General features: G+C 40.5%; 1 protein-coding gene across 1 annotated transcript in view; it reads left to right on the forward strand.

Annotated features, from left to right (window-relative positions):
- The window catches only part of LANCL3 (LanC like family member 3), a 48,711-nt gene extending 24,608 nt beyond the window's left edge, over positions 1-24,103 (forward strand). The window contains exons 2-5 of the mRNA XM_073358123.1: positions 9,663-9,786; positions 10,432-10,629; positions 13,424-13,631; positions 15,623-24,103. Coding sequence (XP_073214224.1) covers positions 9,663-9,786; positions 10,432-10,629; positions 13,424-13,631; positions 15,623-15,782 — 690 coding nt within the window. The 3' untranslated portion in view covers positions 15,783-24,103. The remainder of the gene's footprint in view (positions 1-9,662; positions 9,787-10,431; positions 10,630-13,423; positions 13,632-15,622) is intronic.
- The last annotated feature ends 597 nt before the right edge of the window (positions 24,104-24,700 follow it).

A 24,700-nucleotide genomic window follows, 5' to 3' on the forward strand; every position in this document is an offset into this window, starting at 1 on the left:
ACAAGTGCTGGAAAGCTAACCTCTTCTGAGGTAGTGAAAAGAGGTTTGTCTAGGTTGCTGTAGCAACCAATAGTGTTTTAATGATTTTGGCTCATGGTCATGTTGAGGTAGAAATGAAAAGCAGTGTCACCGCTACTGCACTTTTTGGGCAGGTTCTATAATCTGCTACACATTTTAATTTTGTGCAAAGATGGGACTCAGCAGTGAGGTGCCTTATGCTCCCCTTGAGAGGGGTGAGGAAGTAAGACATCTCCTTACTTCTGTGCAGGCTACTTGCATTACCAGTCCATATGCAGAGAAGGGAATGAGCAGGAGCCAACACAGGGCAGCTATTCCCTCTCCTCTGCAGGTGGGTAGGGAGTGGCTGAAGACTTGATTGCAACCCCCAAATGTACCAGAAAATGCACCCGATCTGCTTGTGAGGAGTAAGTAAGCAGAAAGAGAGCTTACATTCCCCTCCCTTTTCTGGTGTAATGGGGGAAACAAGGATAGGGGTTTGGTCCTGGCTGTGCTCCTGGGGCAGCATAACTATGGCCCATTACTCAAAGAAAATTGCACATTGCCACCCTTAAAAATATTTATATTTGTGATCCAGCCTTGCCAAACTGTCCTGGAAAATTTACAAATCCAAACACAGGCGGCCAGATCCTCTTGCGTGTTATGGCCATTTTGTGCTGCAGTGCTGGCAACACTGAGGTACCCTGAAGGATCACCCCAGTACAGAGGGATCCTCCAACGGTAAAGAGGCTCCTGCACCTTTTCCCTCCCTGCTCTTGTGCAGGGGACATAAGTGCAGCCAAAGCAGGATTGCCAGGACACCACTAAATAGCATCAATTGCTGGACCATTTGCAGATGTCATGAATTGTTACAATTTATGTGGAGGGCTTGTGCTACACAAAGCCACTCCAAGAGTGGGAGAGCACAAAGCTGACTCTTGCTATGTGCATTTTGACCAGATCCCATGATCCGTCCCCAAATCAGCCACCATCCTTTGTTAGGGTAATAATGAAAGAACTAAAGATATTTAACTCACCAGGCAAAATTGGCTTTGCCGTGTGATGGGTAGAATTTTGGAAGACGATTGATCAGGCTAAGCAAGGCTATAGCTGTGTCTCTGTTAATTTGAAAATTTTACATGCTTTTTTTAGAGATGCTCTTTCATTCATCCCAAAATATTTTAATTTGGGAGCATTCTCAACCATATGTAGTTAAAATTAAGCTTTGGATTATATTGCTGATCAGTGCTCTGTGATAGCAGAGATAGTGCGGGAAAAACGCTAAGTGGGATGGTATTTGGAGATGATTAGTCTGAGACTACACAGCTCCATTAATTAAAACCTATAGCATGGGGAGTGACAGAGGGTTAGAAGCCAACTCCACAGCCCAGAGGCACCTCATACCTCCTCCGGGCTGCTCCATTTGCAACATCGTTTCCCAGGCCCAGTGGAAGAACTAGGAGCTATGGTTTGCCACTTCCCTTGGTTAGGAAGGGAAGCTGGTGCTGCTGGGACCTTCCGTTCCCTTCTTTAGGTCTAGGGAGTGCATAGTGTAGGGGGTAGCTACAGGCAGCCATAGGAAGAAGTTGCGGGGCAGTAGAGTACCCAAGAGTACTCTGGGTCTGGCCTTTGTCTAAGTGGAGGACTGTGTGAGGAACAGGAAATGGCCTAGAAGAGGGGAGGCTGGAGGAGCCACTGATGTTTGTTCTCTCTCCCTTAGGATGACCCAGGATAAGGGGAATTTGGAGCAAGATAATTGTAATTTTCCTTTACTTGCTCAAGTGTTGGACTCTGAGGCAGAGTGAATGGATGGAGGCCATCCCTATTGTCCCAACTCACTCCTCTCACACTGCCTGGTAGCCATGGCATTAGTTATGCTCCTTTTGTGTTTTTAAGGCTTTGTTTGCAGCCCTAGGTCCTAGAAATTTTCTTTTTGTTTTTCTTTAAAAGGAAAGTTTGAGTGCGGAAGTTGATGACTTTGGTGCTCTTTGCCCCAGGCAAGTGAGATGTGCTATTATAGCAAGCTAGCAGTTAGAAGAGTGTTGCACTGTCTTCCTCACCAATTATCTGGTTCCCTCGCCAGGGATAAAGTGCAGCCTGTGGTTTCAGGTTGGAATCAGGATTAGTGTCTCATAAAAGAGAGTGGCCTGCTTGTTACTGTATTGTTGCCAAGACAAGGGACATGACTCAGAAGAAAAGAAAAAAGGGATCTAACTTTTTTTTTTTAAAAAATGTTGCCTCTTTTCAACCTAAGCAGCTAGTCAAACAGTGGGGCTCTGGGGATTTTCCAGCTGGAAATAGAAATTGATAGTCTGTTACTCTCTTTGATGCAGTCTTGTTTATTTACAAGAAATGCACACAGTTCTGCTTCTCTGAATACAGGAGAAATCAAGAACAAAAGGAGCAGTATCTTAGCGTTCAGCCTCTGTAACCAGCAGACCCAGAAACTCTCTCTCTAGCTTTTTCCAGGATCTTACTGTACTCACAGGTATTACTTGGCTTTCTTGTTTTTTTCCGCTCCCTCTCTCTATCTTTGTCTGTTATCAGTTTGTGTGTTCTGCCTTTCTCTTCTTAGTGATGTTACAGTGTCAGCCAATCTGCGTTAGCAACCATGCAGTGCCATTCTCGACGGTATCACTTGAGAATCAGTACTTTTTGGAATGGTGTCAAAAATGTGATGTGCCCACCACTTTTTGGAAGGGATGCAGATAGCAAAATACTTCTCCTGCACTACAACAGTTGTATACCAATCAACCAGAAGTAACATTGTGGAGAATTAGGCCCTTGCCATCTTTGTAACTGTGAAGCCTTCCAATCCAGACAGGAGGCATCTGATTTCCTTGGAGAGCCCACATCTCACACCCATTCAGTTATGGCTCCTGTTTTGGGATCACCTGCGAGACAAAAGAGTGAGCAGTACATTCCATGAAAAGGTTCATGAAACATTCACAGCTCCTGCTGGCCTGGCAGTAAGAGGCAGGGCTTACGAGGGTGGAGAACTGAATTTTGGTGTTCTGCAATGCAGCACACTGTCATTCGACTACTGCCAGCCCATCTTTATGCTGGAGTCTGCTGTCCTCCTTAACACAAAAATGTTCTTCATTTTACAGGTATTGTGCATACAATAGCTGCTTCAAAAGCTCCCTCTGCTGGGTGTTCAGAATACTTCATTATGAGATTTCAAATCAAAGCCTTTTGATAGTACGGCACAAATTTCAATTGCTATTTTTGAGATTGTTATAAAATATTTCAAGAAATATATGGTTGAAGTCATTTAGATTCCTTTATTAGAGTAACATCAGTGAGAGATTTAATCTGTTAAGCCTGTAACCAGTAACTTTTACATGCAAAAAACAAGGCTTCCGGTATAATGCGATAAATGCGAATGTTACATTCTAGAACAGTGGTTTTTAACTTTTTTTCATTTGCAGACCCCTAAAAAATTTTGAATGAGGTGCAAACCCCTATGGAAATCTTAGATATAGTCTGCAAACACCTAGTGACCTGCAAACCACAGGTTGAAAATCACTGTTCTAGAACGATGATCACACAAATTATTAAATAATAATACTTGGAATTTACTTTTTGCTTTGTGTCATAGATGTACACAATGCAGTACAACAATAGAGTTGTAACAAAACAAATAAGGTTCTCATTCCTAGGTACTTACAACGTAAAGGCAGCAGGTATGGTACACAATACTATATAGTAATGTTTCTCAAGCAGGGAGGCATAACCCCCAAATGCAATCAGAAAGGTCATGAGTTGTTGAAAAGTTTATTATAATCTTAAGCAAAGCAAATCTCTCTCCCCCACACACCCATACCCTTCAAGGGAAGTATTCGCCGTCAACCTCTATGCGCATGCTTGCGTGCACACACCCCCACAGATGAGATAGTGTTAACATTATCCTCACTGATACATTTATTTTTTATTTTTATTTTTTTACTCTTATGGTAAATTTATAAGGGAATCATGAAAATGTTTGACTTTGAATAAAGAGTGTCCAACCTGAAAAGGGTGAGAAAGTCTACTATATGGTAACAAACAGACAGAAGGTTTGAATGGTCATTATAGACCAAAAACTTCCTGGTGAGTTTTTTTAGTAGGGTTTTATTTATTTACTGAATGAGGTGCTTGGCTTAAATTAGTTGGGAACCTGTTGCTAAACACATGGGGTGTCTTCCTGGAAAAATCATGGAGCAGGTCCTCAAGGAATCAATTCTGAAGCACTTACAGGACAGGAAAGTGATCAGGAACGGTCAGCATGGATTCACCAAGGCCAAGTCATGCCTGACTAATCTAATTGCCTTCTATGATGAGATAACTGGCTCTGTGGATGAGGGGAAAGCGGTGGACGTGTTGTTCCTTGACTTTAGCAAAGCTTTTGACACGGTCTCCCACAGTATTCTTGCCAGCAAGTTAAAGACGTATGGGCTGGATGAATGGACTATAAGGTGGATAGAAAGTTGGCTAGATTGTCGGGATCAGCGGGTAGTGATCAATGGCTCCATGTCTAGTTGGCAGCAGGTATCAAGTGGAGTGCTCCCAAGGTCGGTCCTCGGGTCGGTTTTGTTCAATATCTTCATAAATGATCTGGAGGATGGTGTGGATTGCACCCTCAGCAAGTTTGCAGATGACACTAAACTGGGAGGAGAGGTAAATACGCTGGAGGGTAGGGATAGGATACAGAGGGCCCTAGACAAGTTAGAGGATTGGGCCAAAAGAAATCTGATGAGGCTCAACAAGGACAAAGTGCAGAGTCCTGCACTTAGGACGGAAGAATCCCACGCACCCGCTACAGACTAGGAACCGAATGGCTCGGCAGCAGTTCTGCAGAAAAGGACCTAGGGGTTACAGTGGACGAGAAGCTGGATATGAGTCAACAGTGTGCCCTTGTTGCCAAGAAGGCCAATGGCATTTTGGGATGTATAAGTAGGGGCATTGCCAGAAGATCGAGGGACGTGATCGTTCCCCTCTATTCGACATTGGTGAGGCCTCATCTGGAGTACTGTGTCCAGTTTTGGGCCCCACACTACAAGAAGGATGTGGAAAAATTGGAAAGAGTCCAGCGGAGGGCAACAAAAATGATTAGGGGACTGGAACACATGACTTATGAGGAGAGGCTGAGGGAACTGGGATTGTTTAGTCTGCGGAAGAGAAGAATGAGGGGGGATTTGATAACTGCTTTCAACTACCTGAAAGGGGGTTCCAAAGAGGATGGATCTAGACTGTTCTCAGTGGTAGCTGATGACAGAACAAAGAGTAATGGTCTCAAGTTGCAGTGGGGAAGGTTTAGGTTGGATATTAGGAAAAACTTTTTCACTAGGAAGAGGGTGGTGAAATACTGGAATGCCTTACCTAGGGAGGTGGTGGAATCTCCTTCCTTAGAGGTTTTTAAGGTCAGGCTTGACAAAGCCCTGGCTGGGATGATTTAGTTGGGGATTGGTCCTGCTTTGAGCAGGGGGTTGGACTAGATGACTTCCTGAGGTCCCTTCCAACCCTGATATTCTATGATTCTATGAGACAGGTACTCTGGACTGACAAAATAGACAAATGGAGAGACTGTGGACAGAGCCTAGTTAAGTCCTTAAATGATGTATTTAAGGGTGATTGAGAAAGTAAGAACTATAGGAGATCACTTCATCCTTCACCAAAAAACAGTTTAACAGCTGTGTTTTACAGCACACAGCAACATTACTCAACATTTCAGAAGAGGAAAAAAAGCCTTTCCTATTCAACTGTAATTGCAGGGAAAACTTAGGCAGGCAGCTTGTAATGATCTGCGTTGAAATGTAGTGAGGATATTAAGATTTACACTTCTACTGTTATTAAAGGGCCAGTAGAACTTTTTATATCCACATAAGTTTAATCTGAAAAATAATACGTGGAGAAGTGCAATGCCTCTTACTGCCATTCAGCTATTGCCTTAAAGGGAATAATGCCACCTACTGAATGACCAACTGATATTAAATGTGACAGCCTTTGAAGTGGCCTTGGAAAAACAGTTTACCAGAATTACAACTACCTCAAAGATAAGGATTTGTATGGATTATGAGAGCGTTTCCCTACTGGCCTTATTTTTTTCACCATCAAAGCATCTCACAGATGGTTTGGAGTTGGTACACAGTTCATCCTTCCTAACAATTTGCAGTTGGTGCTTCTGGCTATTTTTTTGCTGGCTCAAAGGAAAATCATAAATAAAATGCAATACTATAATAATTCCCAGAAAAAAAATATATTAAGATGGAGTTAAGGTTGAGAGCATATATCAATGATTTAGGATAAAAACATTACAGAGATGTTGTCATTTCCCCCAGGCAATTGTGAGCTGAGATTAAATTTAAACGAAATCCAAGTGTGTTAAGGTATGGTAATGCACATTAAGTAACCCAAGCATGCTTAATTTTGTCCTGTAATAACACCATGCAATGATCATATGGTTGCTTATGAAATTTGCAGAGGATGCTGTGCCCACAAGGGCTGGGGGGAGATACCAGCGAAAGGAGGACACTCAGGCCTAAGAATAGTAAACTATGCTTTATTGAAGGAAGGAAGAACTTACGCTCCAATCTGCGCGGGGAGCTCCCACGTCACGCCGAGGGGCTGCAGGGGACTCTGGCCGTTCGGGACAGCTGACCAGGCAGGACTCCGCCGGGTGGGGGAGTCCTCTGCGGCACTATATTCTCCCCGCTTATCTTGGGGTTACATAGGGTCACAGCTGGCTACATATTTATATGTACGATTTATGCTTATTACATAAACTGACTCGTTTACAGGCAAAAATATGCTGAGCTATGCTACAATGTCTTTTGGCAGGGTCTGTTGGACTAAGTTCATTGAAACTGCCTGCATCCTCCGCTTACACCCAGTCACATACTCAGTCCACCACTTAGCTCCTTGCCAGTCTTCCGCAACCTTACCCCTACAGATGCCAAGCTGGGAGGGGTTGTAAACACTTCGGAGGACAGGATTAGAATTCAAAACAACCTTGACAAATTGGAGAATTGGTCTGAAATAAACAAGATGAAATTCAGTAAAGCCAAGTGCAAAGTACTTCACTTAGGAAGAAAAAAAATCAAATGAGCAGCTGCAAAATGGGGAATACATGGGTAGGCAGTAATACTGATGAAAAGGATCTGGGGCAGGAGTAATCAATTAGTTTTTGTCAAAGTCCAAATTTCTTGGTGAAGGCCCAGACTCTAGAGAAAATAATTAAAAAAACAACGCAACAATAATAGTAAGTAAATTGAAAGATTTTGGGGTCCATTCAAAAGAGTCTGGCAGTCCAGATTTGGCCTGCGGTCTGCCTATTGACTACTCATCTGGGGCTTATAGTGGATTACAAATTGAACATGAGTCAACAATGTGATGCAGTTATGGAAAAGACTCATATACTTTTGGGGTGTTTTAACCAGGGTGTCATATATTAGACCAGGGAGGTAATTATCTTGCTCTGCCCAGCACTGGTAAGGCTTCAGCTGGAATACTGTGTACAGTTCTGGGCATGACAGTTTAAGAAAGATGTGGACAAATTGGAGAGAGTCCCGAGGACAGCAACAAAAATGATAAGACGTTTAGAAAACCTGACCTCTGAGGAAAAGTTTAAAAGAACTGGGCATATTTAGTCTTGAGAAAAGACTGAGAGGGGGACCTGATAATCTTCAAATATGTTAATGGCTGTTACAAAGAGTACTCTGTGTCTACTGAAGGTAGGACAAGAGGAAATCTGCTTAATCTATAGTAAGAGTGATTTAGGTTAGAGATATTAGAAAAAGCTTTCTAACTATAAGCATAGTTAAGCTCTGGAATGGTCTTCCAAGGGAGTTTGTGGAATCCCTGTCATTGAAGGTTTTTAACAACAGGTTAGACAAACACTTGTGAGGGATGGTCTATGTATATCTGGTACTGCCTCATTTCAGGGGGCTGGACTAGATGACCTCTTGAGGTCTCTTCCAGCTCTACATTTCTATGATTGTATGATAATCACAAAACTGAAAAGAATTCAGAGCCATTGGTGCAAATGCAGCGAACCTAAGGTGACTAGTTCTAAACACTAACAAAAAATGAGTGAAGTCTATGATTATTAATAACCTTATTCATTTGTATTGCAGTAACACTCAAAAACTCTGATCAGGGTTCTGTTGTGCAAGGGGGTATATAAATATCACAGTCACTTTGAGCAGTTTGTAGCAGAGAATACTTTATTTCAGTACAAGTGAGGTAACAGAAAAAGATTTTTTCCAACCGTTTTCTTCCTGTCAAGGCCTAAATAACACCAACTACGTTCACCTCATTTTGCTCATCCGATAAGGGTGCATGGCTTTTCAAGAACATTGCCTGCATACTTGACAGTTCAAAAAGCATTCTTTAAAATGAAGAGCTCATTAGAAGCCCTATAGCACAAGTAGTTTATCTGAGACTGTTTGAAAGGAGCAGTGGTAAGGTTATTGTTAGTTTTTTATTTCTGTTACTAGTCCTCTCAGGATTCATTGTATTCCTTTTTTATTGGTGTCACTTTTCTCTTCTATTTCTTTCTTCACAAAAGGGAAAAAGGATTATCTGTGAAATGCTTTTTTCCTACAGACTGTGCCTGAATTAATGATTCAGGCAATTAAAATGCCTAGAAATGAACCTCTCTCATCTTCCTTTGTGAAGGTCAGCCAGTAAGAGATGTGAGTGGCAGAGAGGAAATTGCTAATGAACACAGGAAAGTGCATATCATTAGAGTTCTAATTAAGAAAATGTAAAACAGATTCCTAATTGACTACTGAGATACAAAGTCTGTTACTTGAAAAAGTACATCCTGTGAAACAAATTAATAGGTAGCCACCTTTTCCTTCTAATCCTGTAAGGTTGGCCATCATCCAATTATTACCAATCAATGAACACAAAGGCAGCTTTGACCTGTTTGTGGTGATAAAGCATTGCAAACAGCTACCCTCTAACCAGCTGTACAAGGCTGTTTTTCACTTTATTTTCAGTAATGTTTCCTTGAGATAAGAGGTATGCATTCAGACACGTAGTGTGATAGGATGTTCCTTAACCCAAGTGTCTCCTATATCAATACTTAATCCTCAACTACAAATGAAACAAACAAGAAAATTTAATGTTCCTTCTTCCAATTTAATACCTTCTCCCTTGCCTCTTGTGTTATGTTGCTTAAAAAGCTCCTTACATGTTGTTCCTTATGTCCGGAACAGCCTGTCGGTGTTCATCCACCAAACTCCCGTGCTCCTCCTTACAATCCACTTCTAAGAATCTCTCCTTTCTCCTTGTCATTAGTAACTGCAAACTCTCCATTCCCTGAGCTGTTGTCTTGTGTCTCATCTTCTGCTTGTTTATCACATCTCACTTAGACTGTAAAATCTTTGGAAGAGAGAGCATGTCTCTTAAATTGGCCTTACTCTGATCCCATTGAAATCAATGGGAATTTTGTCACTGACTTAGTTGAAGCAGGATTTAGGCCACTATGTGAGACTGTTGTGTAGTCCTACCATACTATCTAAATTATTATTATTGTCAATAACATTACAATATACATTATAACATGCCCACAGAGGCAATGCTCTAATATATGTGCCAGGATGAAAAAGAGGGAGCTGTATAACTTTTAAAAGGGAAAATTGTTATAATAGTCTGTCTCTCTTGTGTTTTCTGCTTAGATGTTGACCCCAGTGCAGATCAGATCAATTTGCCAAGCTATATTAGAATCTGGGAAGCAGTATGCCATGAAGAAGAGGAAACCATGCCCACTCATGTACTCTTATTATGGAACAGAATACCTTGGTGAGTAGAACACACCAACCACTTAGAAACCAAGGCATTGCTTTGACACCAAGGTAATAGAACACTTAGAAATAAGACATTGGCAGGCAAACAATATGTGCAGTCTGCTTTTCCTAACTAACAAATGGTCATACAGGTAAATGGACAAATATTGTATGTGGACCACCTAAAATGAATGCAGTGATTAATGCTAGTTATACATTATATATTCCCACTAGGCTCCAATATTTCCGTTCTGCAGAAAAACTTGTAATAAGGGAAAAATCCATAAACTTTGTGAGACTCCTCACTGAGTTGGGGCCTTTGCCTCTCTGAAGCGAGGCGTTTGCAGCTATTATGTATTTGTGAAATGCAGTAGAGAAATCTTTTATCTGCACTTTAATTTTCATTATTCTCAAATGTTGCCACTCTATAGTGAGAATGGGTGAATTCATACTGAGTTTTTCTTTAAATTTAGGAATCTGAAAGATGTAAGTGGTAACAAATCTTTGAGTTGCATGTATAAGACCTTTGCTCAACACAGTATTATAACAGTCAAAACAAGACAGAACACCCAACACAGAAATTATTTCCAGTAGAAAGATGCAGTGTGGTGGATCTGTGAGCAAAAATAATTCTTCTTTTAACTATTTCTATTCTTTACAGGTGCAGCCCATGGCCTTTCATCCATCCTTCAGATGCTGCTGTCCTATTACGAATACCTTCAGCCTGCAGATCAGGAGCTTGTATGGCAGAGCATTGACTTTCTTATGGACCAAGAACAAAACAGCAACTGGCCGCCTGAACTGGGAGAGACAATTGAGCGGGAGAATGAGCTTGTGCACTGGTGTCATGGAGCTCCAGGTCCTTTTCAAATTGATGCTGTGAAGTAGCCAGATGTTACCAATTACAATGCTTTTCACACTAAATGATTCCATTGAGAAAATAACGTCAGGTCAAATTTTACTGATTTTACCGTTTATGTCAAGCAGGAAAATTGTTCGTGCTTTCTTCAGTTAAGTTTTGTTTATTACTGTCGTGGGTGGAAGATCAGGCAATGAAGGAAAACTCTGAGATACTTTCAAATATGTTGTTATAAAAGCCATTAAAATCCAATAGTACAATATGTCACCTAATGACCTAGCTGTAATGCCCTGTACTCTAAGAAGCCCATGTATGATCTCTGTATTCCAAGCTCTTGCTCCCATGAGTGGAGGGACTTCAGTGCATGATATATATGAGTTACAAGGCAAGTCCTGGTTGACTAGAGAGTGAAGATGGCCTTAGTGTACTGAAAGGGACATAGCCAATGCCAGACTTACTATTTATGGGTGGGTCTGGAAAAGTTTTTGCCTCTTCCCCTCAAACATAGCCAATTTCTGTGTATTGCTATTGTACACTTATGCACAGATCTGACCTAAGGATTTTTTTATGGGAAGGAAAGTAGCAAATATGTCCAATGGCTGGAGATGGAACACCTACATGGGGAGGGCTCTGAGTTGCTCTAGAGAATTCTTTCCCAGGTATCTGCCTAGTGGGTCTTGCCCACATGCTCAGGGTCTAACTGATCACCGTATTTGGGGTTGGGAAAGAATTGGCAGAGACCGGGGGGGCGAGGGGCGGAAAAGGTGGGGTTTTGCCTTCCTCTGGGGCATGGGTCACTTGCCAGTTTAAACTAGTGGAAATGGTGGATTCGCTGTAACTTGAAGTCTTTGAACCATGATTTTAGGACTTCATTAACTCAGCCAGAGGTTAGAGGTCTATTACCGGAGTAGGTGGGTGAGATTCTGTGGCCTGCAATGGGTAGGAGAACAGATTAGATGATCATGATGGTCCCTTCTGGCCTTAAAGTCCATGATCTATGAGTATGCACTAGCAAAATGTTAATTGTGGAATTTCCCCAAATTTAAGAGCTCTGGGGAAGAGGAGAAGCTTCTGTCTGAGTTCCATGCTGACCCCAGCTGAGGCTCTCACTCTTGCTTTAGCAGTGTTTGCTTGTGCTATTGTATATTGAAATTACTTCCCACCAGGATATAGCAGCTAACTGTTCTTACTGGCTTTGTAACCTAAACCTAGGAGATAACAGCAAAAATTGACACCGTGCTCCAGGACCATTCACTTTGTTAAACAAAGTTCAGGAGCAGAGACCCATGTATTTTAAATGTGTTCTTTCTAAATTGTAAACAGTGCAACATAATTAGAGCCCTTAACTGTACATTCTGCTGGAACTTTATCTTTTCCTGACATGTAGGGAGTGAAGGTCCCTCTTTCCTGATCCTTCCCTGTGGGTGAAGAGAAGTGAAACCAGCTTTGTTCAGTTAATTTCTCTCTTGGAAAGAAAGAAATTTAGACTCCAATTGGAGTTTGGTCCACTGTGTGAGTGCTGGTGATAACCGTGTGGCAGAGGCCCCTTTGGCAGTCTCATCTGCCCTCTGCCCACTAATCCATCTCCTGGCCAGTACTTCTAACACTACAAACCTGGAAGAAATTTCAAACGGCCACAATCTCATTATGGAACAGCCGACTGGATGAAAGTTTCTTGCCTCCTCCTCAAAGGCGAATATTCCCCACAATATTATATGAGTTTGTGGTGCAGGATGGGCAGTATTTAGTCCTGTCCCAGGGACTGACTGATAGTCTGCTACCTCACAACACAGCAGGGCTAGAGCTGGATGATTTATACCATTAGAAAACAGGGGCTTTCCAGTGGGATACAGCACTTACTCTTAGCTCTTGGAGCACCAAGATATCAAGTGGTTAAAATTGGGATGTTTAATGGAAAATTATTTGAGGTAATTTTTAGAGCCTTCTAAATGTTCTGATTTTCCTTTCCCTGGGAGTCCTCTATATTGTGCCCTTCATCAATCATGAGTAATGCAGCCATTTCAATGCCACACCACTATATATTTTGTATACGTCACTGAGAGCTATTTTAAACAGTTTTTTTGAGAACCTGAATTTTTAAAATTCAGGCTGCATTTGTATCCCTTCTTATGTAGCATCTGTCTTTTAGTTACTGTGAATCCAACTGCACAATGATCACATGGAAATTATAACTAATAAAACCAAATCACCTCTAAAAATTACTTTAAATGGCTTTTTCATACATAAAAAGGACATGACTGACAGCCAGCATCTCAGGATCTGCCAGGGCTAGAATAAAGTGCAATGAGTCCCATTGGAAAGAGGGTTAGTTCCTATTTCTAGCTCTGTTGAAATGAGAACTACTGGGTCTTAAACCTGTCACTGTTGCAAGACTAATTATTGTCCATCCTCAATCTTGGGTCAATGTGATATGGTGCAAGAACTCCACATTTTTGGGAGAGAAGGAAATGTCTTGTCTTGTGGCTGGCTGATTTAAACACAAACATGTGGCTGCTGTTTTAAGCTGCCCAGGGGTTTGGAATGTTAGTCCTGGAATGAGGTGAGCTAGTGGGGTGACTGCATGTGAGGCTTTTAAAGGTGCATGATAAATGCAATGTATCACACGGCTCTCAATTGACCAGACTGCTGCCACCCTCACCTATGTGGCGTGTACACTCGGGTGAATATATATCATAGATGAGAATTTCCATATTCTTATGTATTGATCATATAACATTTTACCAGCTTGACTGTACTTATAAAAAGAAAACTGATTTCTCTGCTGTTTCCCTAGGTATTGCATACCTGTTTGCTAAAGCTTATCTGATTTCCAAGAAGCCCCAGTATCTTGACACTTGTATCCGCTGTGGGGAACTGACATGGCAGAAGGGCCTGCTGAAGAAGGGACCTGGAATTTGCCATGGAGTGGCTGGTAGTGCCTATGTGTTCCTACTCCTATATAGGCTTACTGGAAACTCTAAATACATCTATAGAGCACAAAGGTTAGTATTCTCACCATTCAGCAACACCTCACTTAGCTTTGGGGTTTATTATTATAGAGTTTGGTGAAATACAAAGAACACTCTCTCAGAACCTTGCATAGTCTATGGCAGGGATCTCAAACTCAAATCGCCACGAGGGCCACATGAGGACTAGTACACTGAGTACTAGTACGCATCACTGACACCTCACCCCCCGCTGTCCCCGGCCCCGCCCCCACTCCACCCCTTCCATGAGGCCCTGCTCCACCTCTTCCCACCCCTTCCCCAAATCCCCGCCCTGCCTCTTCTCCGCCTCCTCCCCTGAGCGCGTGGCTCCCCGCTCCTCCCCCTTCCCTACTGGAAAGCACTAAGTTCCACCAAACAGCTGTTTGGCGGCAGGAAGTGCCTGGAGGTAGGCAGAGGAGCGGGGATGCAGCACGCTGGAGGGAAGGGGGGTGCGGCGGGTGAGGGGAGCTTGGTGGCCAAAGGAAATAACTCGGGGTGAGGGGCACGGGGAGCTAGGCGGGCCACAGCAAATAACTCTGCGGGCTGCGTGTTTGAGACCCCTGGTCTATGGCCACAATTCCTTCAAGTAGCTTAAATCTTTAAATATTCAAAAAAGAACTAAAAATGCCCAGAGCCAGCAAATTTAGACGTGGAAATTCTGTCTCTAGAGCAGAACATGCTAACAGATTTTACATTCTAACAACCTATTTCTCCCTCAGACTAGTCCAGCCTCTTTTTAGGGTCTGCATCCAAATTGGGTCATGAACAACTGATTACATTAACTGATGAGATGCTTCTAGTGGGACTCTGTGATCCTTTACTGGGATTAAACTCAAAACAGTCCATGCTACTTATTGACTTTTTGTACCTCCCCCTATGGTTGCCATGGTGGTGAGGCCTAGAGGAATGGCTCTAGATGGCACTGAAGTTCTGAATACTCAGAGTGCCCAAATATGGTTTGGATACATACCCCGCTAAGTATGGGACTGAGATCATAACTCATCTAACATAGACTATTGAGTAGGTGTCATGTTATTGACTTTTAGCCATTACCAGCATGGGTTGGGCCTGTCCAGAAATACAGCAGTGAAGACCTCCATAGCCTATGAACAAATACCAGAGAATTTTAGCTCTTGCTCCACAGCTGAGTGAAATGAACCGCTGGTTTCATTATATTGATTCTCTGTCTGGTTTTCACAATAAGTGACACTGTCTCTAAGTACGTAGAAGTGCAACTAAGCCAGGATCTTGCTTCTCCACATATTTTACACACACACAGGCCTCATTCCGCTCTCTCTTACACCAGTTTTACATCAGTGTAACTCCATCGACTTCCTGTTTACACTGGTTTAAATGGGATGAGGCATATGTAGAATTATAGCAGGGAGCAGTTATTTTTAGTTCAGATTTTTTTCTGACATATTGTAGCTCTTTTAAATGATAATATGTTTGTTTCCATTTTCCTTAGCAAGCAGGAAATGGTTCTGGAATCACGATAACTTATTTTCAGTGCTGCTCATTTTATAGTATTTTGAGAGTATTTCACCTGCTTAATCACGTCTGTAATACAGGGCTTTTCACATCCATCCAGAAAACATTGCTGTTCTGTGTCCTGCTGGGTCCTGATGCAACAAAGACCAATCTAAAAACATTTTTTAAAAAAACGCTTCCATTTATACACTTATAAATGTTATACAAAGACACAAAAAAGCTTGTAGATCTCAGACGGGCACCAAGCATGTCAAATATATAAATACAGATTGGAACATTTCTGTCCTTCTTGATCAAATGGACCTCAGTTTGGTGAGGGGGAAAAAGGTGTAAACAGATTTGCAGATAACGTCCGATAACTAGCAGGCGTGAAACTATTAATATTCTTCCTATTGAATGTGTTGACGTGAAGCTTTCTAATGACAAATGAACAGATACACAGGGATGGCACCAAAACCAGTTGCATAAAGAGAGAGGTAATAAAGACTTCATTTTTTGTCTTTACTGTTTCTTAGGTTTGCAGAGTTCTTATTTACAGAAGAATTTAAGGCTGGTTCCCGGGCATTAGAAAACATATATAGTCTGTACGAAGGCTTCTCGGGGACTGTGTGTTTCCTGATTGACTTGCTGCAGCCCAACCAAGCCGAGTTCCCTCTCTTCAGTGTCTTTGTCTAGAGAAGGATGTTCTCCAGTGCCACATTGGAACAGCCATGTACAGGGCACCTGCTGTTTCACTTATCTGTAAAGGGAGGCTATTTACAAAATAAGCCACATTCAGTGATACCACTAACGCTAGCCTTAATTCTGCTGGGGGGTCAGGAAGAAGTCTAACTATATTGGGGTTTGGGGAGGGAAGTATGTGGTTTAAAAAAAATAAGTTTAAAAATAAAAGGGGAGAATGAAGTGGTTTTTCACAATTGAAGGGATAGAAATTCAGCTATACTAAGGGAAGTAACGTCTTCTGATTATTCAAATGAGAATGAAAGAGGCATTAACAATCTTTAACGTGATGGTTATGCAGAAAAACAAAATGGAAATCTGAACAGTAGGGACATGCAAGGGAAATAAAATGATTAATCCAATGGGTTTAAAAAGAGACCCATAAAATAGGACATTACACAGCTATGCTCTTGTAGGTGAATCAGACAGGTCACTAGAGTGAAAAGGCAAAATCTGGGATTTCTTAATAAAGATTTCCTAGTACTAATACCACCTTTCCTAGAAGTACCTATATGTTGGAATCCTTTCATTGTCATGTGCATATAATAGCAGTTGTACAGCTACGTTCTGTCTTTAATTGCACATGTACCACATTACTGTTGTAATCAGTGGGGTTTCATATATGTAAATGACAGCTGAATCTGACCATGCATTTCAAAACGGTGTGTGGTAATCCCTATACCACCTTGCGGTGGTAGTAGTACTCCATCTTTTTATCAATATCGTCTCTTCCTTGAAGTAGATCAACGGAAGCCATGTAGAAGACTTGGATCACTAAATTCTGTAGCAAAGGTCTTAGATAGACAAGGTGGGTGAGGTAATGTTTTTTTATTGGACCAACTTCAAGTCAGACCTGAAGAAGAGCTCTGTGTAAGCTCAAAAGCGTGTCTCTCTCACCAACAGAAGTTGGTCCAATAAAAGATATTACCTCAACCACGTCATCGCTCTAATATCCTGGGGCCAACATGGCTACAACAAAACTGCAGATCAGCAGGGTATAGAAGTCAAGTGCTAGTCTCACAGTATCAGATACTAGGTAATATTGCTTATTGCCAATCATAGAAGAAACTGCCTTTAGTTCATTATTTGAACTGTAGCATATATATATATATATATATGGAGATTGAAAAGTGACTGACAAAATAATTTCCTGATGAAATGAGGTGATACACTTTAGAGATACAAATTGTATGCAGACCTTTGATGGAACCCTGAGTACTGGGCTTAGGAGAAGGCTGATAAAAAGTTTAAAACTAAAACCACTTATTTCTCTGGTTCACCAAGTAATGTTGCTAATGTACCACGCAAGGTATTGTACATGCCCAAGTGATTTGTGGCTGTTGAGATCAATGGTCAGTCCAGTAACACCGCACTAGCATAGATAAGTAGGGAGATTTGAAACCTAAACAAAATGCAGATGTAGATTTGTTAAAATACTGTAGCAGCAAATTCCTGTATTTACAATATATCAGACTAATATATTTCTTTATACTGGAATACAGTAATATGATTGAATTTAAGGGGAGAGTGGGCAGGCAGATAGGTCAAAAATTACACCCAGTGGCTTCACGTGAACAAGCTGACACATGCATAACCCTATCCCAGTACTCTGCTGGTCTGCCATTCCCCTTGTGTTTTTCGCTGGAAAAGATTCAGCTTTTCTTAGGGCCTGATCCTTTAAGGATTCCCATTGACTTCTTTGGCTTTGGATCAGGCTATAGAATGGAGTCAGACCCTGCAGCCCTTATATATGTTGTTAATCCTTACTCACTGCCACAAGCCCTTTCACATGAATTGATTTAATGGGATGACTTGGATGAGTAAGGGCTGAAGAATCAGACCCCTGCTGTATGGTGGTTTGGTACAGTGTTACGTAGTTATTTCACCCCAGAAGTAGCTGCATTTTGAGTAATACATTTCAGTGGTGGATAAAGCAATCTATTTTTTTTTATCAGTTTGTCAAGCGCATTGGGATCCTTGGAGGAAAGGGAATGTCAAGGCACAGCAATGTCAAAACACGAAGTGTATCATTAGTTGCTTCATTCTTATGTGCAGAGGCAATATATCTCACATGTATGTGCACCTATCGTGCTGAAACCTGAAGTCAGTTGGAGAATAAGGATAAGTAATATGAGTGGGATTGGTCCCTGGGTGTTCAGATGTGTGCCCAAGATTAGAGGTCACCCCAGCATCCCAGATCTGTTGCTGGTCAATCGCCCATCTGAGAAGTTGGGATCTTTTCCTAGGTTGCACCCTGTGTTTTGGATGGCTAACAGATTTTTCAGAATTTGGACCTTTTTAAACGTGTTTAGGACAGGTGACATTTTTGACCTGTCAGTTTTATCCTTGTAACCTGATATTTAGGTTACCTACCAAATTCATGGTCCATTTTGGTCAATGTCATGGTCATAGGATTTTAAAAATCCTAAATTTCATGATTTCAGCCATTTAAATCTGAAATTCCACTGTGTTGTAATTGTAGGGTCCTGACCCCAAAAGGAGTTGTGGGGGGATCATAAGGTTATTTTAGAGGGTTGCTGTGCTGCTGCCCTTACTTCTGCTCCGCTGCTGGTGGCGGCACTGCCTTCGGGGCTGGGCAGCTGGAGAGCCTCAGTGGCTGCTGGCCGGGAGCCCAGCTCTGAATGCAGAGCCACCACCAGCAGCAGCGCAGAAGTGAGGATGGCATGGCATGGTACTGCCCCCCTTACTGCTGCGCGGCTGCCTGCAGAGCTGGGCCCTCAATCAGCAGCCAGCACTCTCCAGCCGCCCAGCTCTGAAGGACGCACAGAAGTAAGGGTGGCAATACCACGGCCCCACTAAAATAAACTTGCAACCCTTCCCCCCCCCCATTGACTCCCTTTTGGTCAGTACCCCCAGTTTGAGAAACGCTGGTCTCCCCTTCCCCAACCCCTCTCCCCAAAGGAAATCTGTATAATACAGGGTAAAAGCACACAAAAGACCAGATTTCATTGCAGGAGACCAGATTTCATGTTCCGTGATGCGTTTTTCATGACCTTGAATTTGGTAGGGCCCTACTGATGATATTTAATTCTAAACTTATATTGTACATAGTATTCATGCAGTTAAAATGTAAAAGTAACAATATCCATGTTGCAGTATTTAGAAAGCTGCTCTAATTACTTTTTATTCTATTGTGAAAAACAATCTTGGAAATATTTGTTTCTTAAATTAAAACAGAGAACTGGATTCTGCCATCTGGGCTCAGGGCTGTTTTAATCCTGCAGTTATTACCTGCAACCTTATTTACAGATGCAGACTGAAAAAGCAGTGTTTTTGGTATATACAACCTAAGAAGCACAATGCACCCAATTCAGTCAAAAGCAAAAGACCTAGAACTTAAAATCTATTTATACAGCAGCACAGTAATCATCACATTTTACTTTTTTCTTCATTATCTCTGGCACCACAAAACCTAATTATAACCAACTAGCTATGTCTCAGTAGTTTTCACTGCAGATGGAGTTCTGTGTCAAAACCCCAAACAAATCTAGAATATGGGAATAAATGCAAAAATTCAGATCCTAAACAAAAAGTATGTTGATATTGTTACATACAAGACTCTAAGTTTTCAAATAGGAACACAGTGACAGTTTCAAATATTTGGAAAAAAGTAAAAATATTCTATAAAGGCAATGGATTAGATAACTCTTATTATGCTATTCTATTATGTTTAATTTCCAATAGGTATAGTTTTATTGATCTTTTAAACTTGTTCCTTATAAATGGCAGGAATAGGAAGTGTTAAGTATTCATCATCTGTTCTCTGATGACTTTCTGTCTCTATCCTTTTGCAGAGTTCCTTCTTTCTTATTTACATTCAGTAAGGAATCTCTTGTAATTTACCATATATTCTAAAAGCAACCGAAAACAAATTTATAGTCTTTTCTTGTAACCCTTGCTAGTGAAGGTAATCTTTAGCCATCTGGGATTAATTGTGAGAGTAGCAATTACTTGTGTAAGGGTTGCACTGTGTTTAATATCCATTCTGCTATAAGAAAACAGATTTAACCACTCTCTGTTTTCAAAAGCCTCAGGCTCAACCTGTTCTCTTGAAGTCCAAAGGAGTTTTGCTGTTGACTTCAGTATGAGCAGGGTGAGAACTCTCGTTTATTGCAACATTTATAAAGTACGAATAAAAAATATATTGCAGTCTCTTGGACCTTAATTGTTTATCATTTTAATCCTGCAATACCTTTTAAGAAAACCGCTTTATGCTGCTTTAACAGTGAAGTCCTCATGCTGCTGCTTCAAAAAAAAAATACTGGAAAACAATTCAATTTTGTTCTTAATAAAATGCCTGTGGTGCAGTTGCATTAATTTAGACTTGACTCTGCCTCAAGGATTGAAAAAACTCAGCACATATTTTCAATGTTTCTTTAGTAGAAAATCAATTCATGAATTGATAGTAATAATGTACAGTTAGATATGTAGGGTGGAATTTCAAAACTGTATAAAGGAGTTAGACGCCTCGTTTCCTCTGGGAGTTGGGTACCTAACTCACTTAGGCACTTCTGAAAATGCCAGCCATAATGTAAATCTGGATTTTCAGCTCTTTCTTCTTCTTAACTCACATCCACTTGTAAATTCCCCTCATACTTACCCTGTTGCAAACTTTATTGTAGCTTTTAAAAGGTAGGCAAGTAAACAACTTGTCTGCAGATGTCAGTGCTTCTGTGAATGAGATACAGTAAAGTTATAAGCTTTTCTATGTTGCATCCTTACTGCCTTCAGAGACTGATTGTGTTACCCCCCAGGCTGAGACAAAAGGTCTAGCAGAAGTTACCTTTTCCGGCTCCAGAACCAGGATCTCACAATTTGAAACTTCATAATCCTGTACAGATTCTGCCATCCTGCTGTGATAATAGTATATGTTAGGAGAACCTCACCCACTTACCAAAAGTAGAACACGAAATGGCAGAATATCTTTTACACATTAAAGTAAAATCTCTTCATGTGTTTGGTTGCTGAAGTATAAGCCATAGGAATTTAAGAGGTATAAAAGTGTTTCTGGTTATGCTTTTTTAAAGCAAAGGGATTACGCTTTGCCATACGTTGTGTGTATTGTTGCTTATTTATGGTGTGTGTGTGTGTGTGTGTATCCTGTTGTTGTGTAAAGTGGTAAAATAGATATCAGCCTACGGCGCTACATACTAGTTATGATTGTTGGCAAATCATCTGCAAATCGTTACTGTTGAATAATTTATTTTATTTGGTGATAGAACTAGATCTGAAATATTGAGGTTTAGTGGTTTTTAGGATTCATAGAGCCAGGTACAATGTGTAATTTTCAGCAACAGAAATGTGAGTTCTAACAGATACTTACTGTTTTTTTTCTAGCACTCAAGCTTTCAGCATCAGGAATATACTTATTTTATGCCATTGTTTTAAATCTCAGCTTTGTCTACGTGGTTTTTTTTCTTTTCTTTTTCCCCCTCCACCCATGTTATGAATCACTTCAGAAGGCTGGATTAGCAGCCCAACTCCTTTGTTTTTGAAAACAAAGCACACTTCTGTAGGACTGTCTATTTTAATGTGAAAGGAGGTTGTCCACATATTAGTATTACGTTACTTTCTCACTCCCTGCTGGCCTCTGCTCATTGGCTCTGCCACTTCCCTGATGCTAAATATAATCATTGGACTGTATATTGATTGTCACTGACTTTTCAAATCCGTGAATATAACAAAAAATGAATTTGTAGATAATATTTCCAGTTCTACCGTAACTCATTTCTACTAAGAGAGTCACAAGAAGGTGGGTAAAATGAACTAATGTTCTGAAATATACACCTAAATTATCCTTGGAAATATGAACAAAGACACTGGTTACCCTTAAAGACTTTTCAGTTACCTTTGTAAATAAGTAATGTCACTTTTGTATTACTGATACTAAATATATAGAAATGCCATGGATAACATGAGAACATTGATTATTTTTAAAGGTCACATTGTTAAGTTTTAAGTGTGACCACTGTAGGTGTGTGCAAAATATAGAGTTGCAGGTGCAAATGGGATAATTCTTCAGGCAAAGACCCATTTGCACATGTAGATACAGGGTTTGCAAACAACATTGCATGTTTCATGCATGTAGTTATCTGTTTTGACCCATGCGTGCATCACTGAGAGTACATCTTAGTTGCCCATTTTTTAAAATTAGATCAGAAACGTTTATGGACAAAACATCTCTCTGAGATCTATAGAGCAGATCTCAACTCTGATGGTCAACTCCACCTACCTGTCCTGAACATCTGTTGACATAATATCAATGGGTGTTCTCTGATATTGTGATCTTCGTATAGGAGGAGATGAGAATTGCTATACAGATTTAAGAGAGGAATCTTGCTGTCAAGAACCACATGGATGAACAACCATTGGCTAACACCACTGGTTTACATTGCTGTGAGAAGAAATTTGAGTTTGTATTTAAATGTTCTGGATTGAGTAGTAAGTAGCATTAAGGCTAAACTGAAAAGAAATGAGCAAATGTCCAAAAAAACACATTACGAGAGAACAACCTACTGCAAAGCCATAAGCCAGAAAAACTCAGGGCCCACAAAACAATACTGCATTTTTGGGATGTGAATAGGCATTTTCCAAGAAAATAGCACAGAGTTTGCTTCATTGCACAAATATTGTACAGTATGTGCTGTACTTAACAGATTTCTGCTGCCTTGAATCAATGCCAATTATAGCAAAGTCATCATAGGCATACTCACTGAAAAAATTCTGTCCATATAGGAATTGTCTGTAATTGTATCTACTGCTGTCCATTCATATAGATTAATTTAATACATGGAATTGTGAAGAAATGCTCAATATGTGTGAGCATTCCAAAAAAAGGGTTGAAGTACACAAACTTTTGGAACTAATAAAATTCCTGCCTAATTTATATCCAATGGTTATAGTCATTACTGGTTCTTTGTAACATTGCCAGTCATGATCTGAGAAATCAATACATCAATAAGAGACGGATTTGTCATAAGGGATGAAAGGCTCTAGTCTCTTACTAACAAATATATAGAGCCCACTGATGTTTTTCATGTGATGATTCAAAGAGAAAGCTAAGGCAATTAGGTTCAAATACAGCAATACAAATAATATGGCAGAAAACTACTTTTAATTAAAACATATTTTGCATAGCAATGTGTTGATAGTTGTATAAAAGATATTTTATTATACAATGATATTCCTAAACTATGTTGCATAACATGTACCAAAAAACATTTTATACAGAAATCCTGGGGTCAATTGTATACTATATATAGGGAGATGGGAAATCTTAAATATTTCTTTTTCATATCAGGCAAGAGTACTATATGAACTAAAATTAAGTTGTGCTGTAGTCTTCATTACCATTTAAATATGTCTGCTAGAGGGAGGGAAAGGTTTGCACTAACAATGGGCCTGATTCTTCTACAGTGTTCAACTTTGTGTAGCCATTTAGGGCCTCATCCAACTCACTGAAATCAATGATAAAACTCCTGTTGACGTCAGTGGTGCAGGATAAGGTCATTACATCTATGTGAAGTAGGTGTGACACTACCATTCTGGGCCCCAAGCCTGCAAACCCTTACGCATGCATTTTAAGTTTATTCACATGAGTTGAACATTGACATCAAGACTCACCGAAGTCAAGAACATTCACGTAAGAACAATTAAGCACATGCATATTTGCATGATCAAGGCCCAGTTTGATAGCATTTTACACCTGCTTGGCCCAATTTATCTAAAAACATATGTACGTGAGTACCAGCAAGTGTACCAGGTAAAGTAGATTGCATTGCTAACACAGATATTATTTCATATTGAGTGATCGTTTGCTATATTCCATACACTGTATTCCATACGCTGATCATTTGCTATATTCCAGCATATGATACACGGTATTCATTTCTTGTATAATAAGTGCTGTATCCTAGCTTTATTTTTTGTCTGTGACACCCGCACACAGCCATAGTGTGGTGTAGTTCCTTTAGAACTCAGATTGATTTTACCCTTGTAGACGTGCACCTTATTGGTTTAAAACGCCCGGATGTTATAATGTTGGAAACACTGTGATCTTTCAAGATGTGTTTATTGTATTAGTTTTGCATTATAATTGATACATACACTAATAGAAGCTAGAGTTATAGCATTTTAAAGCAGTGTTAATAATATTGGCTTAGCAGTGATAGAGAAAATCTGTGTATACCCACATTGTTAATATAAAAGCTACGATTATCTTTTGCCTTACAATAAAAGCCTCATCTTAAATGTTATGGATATTTGTATTAATTGATTATTCTTGAGAACACTTGCTTTAGGTACCACTTTTCCCTCCGAATCAGTACTGACTCAACGTCCCAGTACTATTCTTCGTGGCACTGTCCTGCTGGAGGAGAGGTCTTTTGGGTGAGAAGTAAAACTAAGGTCTGGACCACCTGTGATCATTAAAGATCCCATGGCAGTTTTCATAATAGTAGAGATATGTTACCCTTGGTGTGTTAGTCAGTTTCCAATTCAGGCAAGTATCTTCAGCCTACCTAAATTTCACACACACACACACACATCCTCCCTTCCCCATTTGAAGGGCCCAATCTCCAGAGCACCTTCAGTTCGCCTCTGAAGAACATTTAGATGGCACAGTAGTAAAATACACCTGAGCCCTCTCTTCACTATATATCTCTTCCATCTGTGCTACCACCTATGGAGTAATAGATTATGGAGCTGTGGTGAATTGTGGGCTCACGATTTGCCATTGCAGATGCAGATCTAGAAAGGTCCCAAACAAAAGGCAGCTAGCACTTTTTTCACCTAATACTTGCTGCAGATCTGGAGCTGATACATAATAATGTTATGAATACTGCTATATAATA

Source organism: Lepidochelys kempii, chromosome 1 (assembly GCF_965140265.1).
Source record: "Lepidochelys kempii isolate rLepKem1 chromosome 1, rLepKem1.hap2, whole genome shotgun sequence".
NCBI classification, from domain to species: domain Eukaryota; kingdom Metazoa; phylum Chordata; order Testudines; family Cheloniidae; genus Lepidochelys; species Lepidochelys kempii.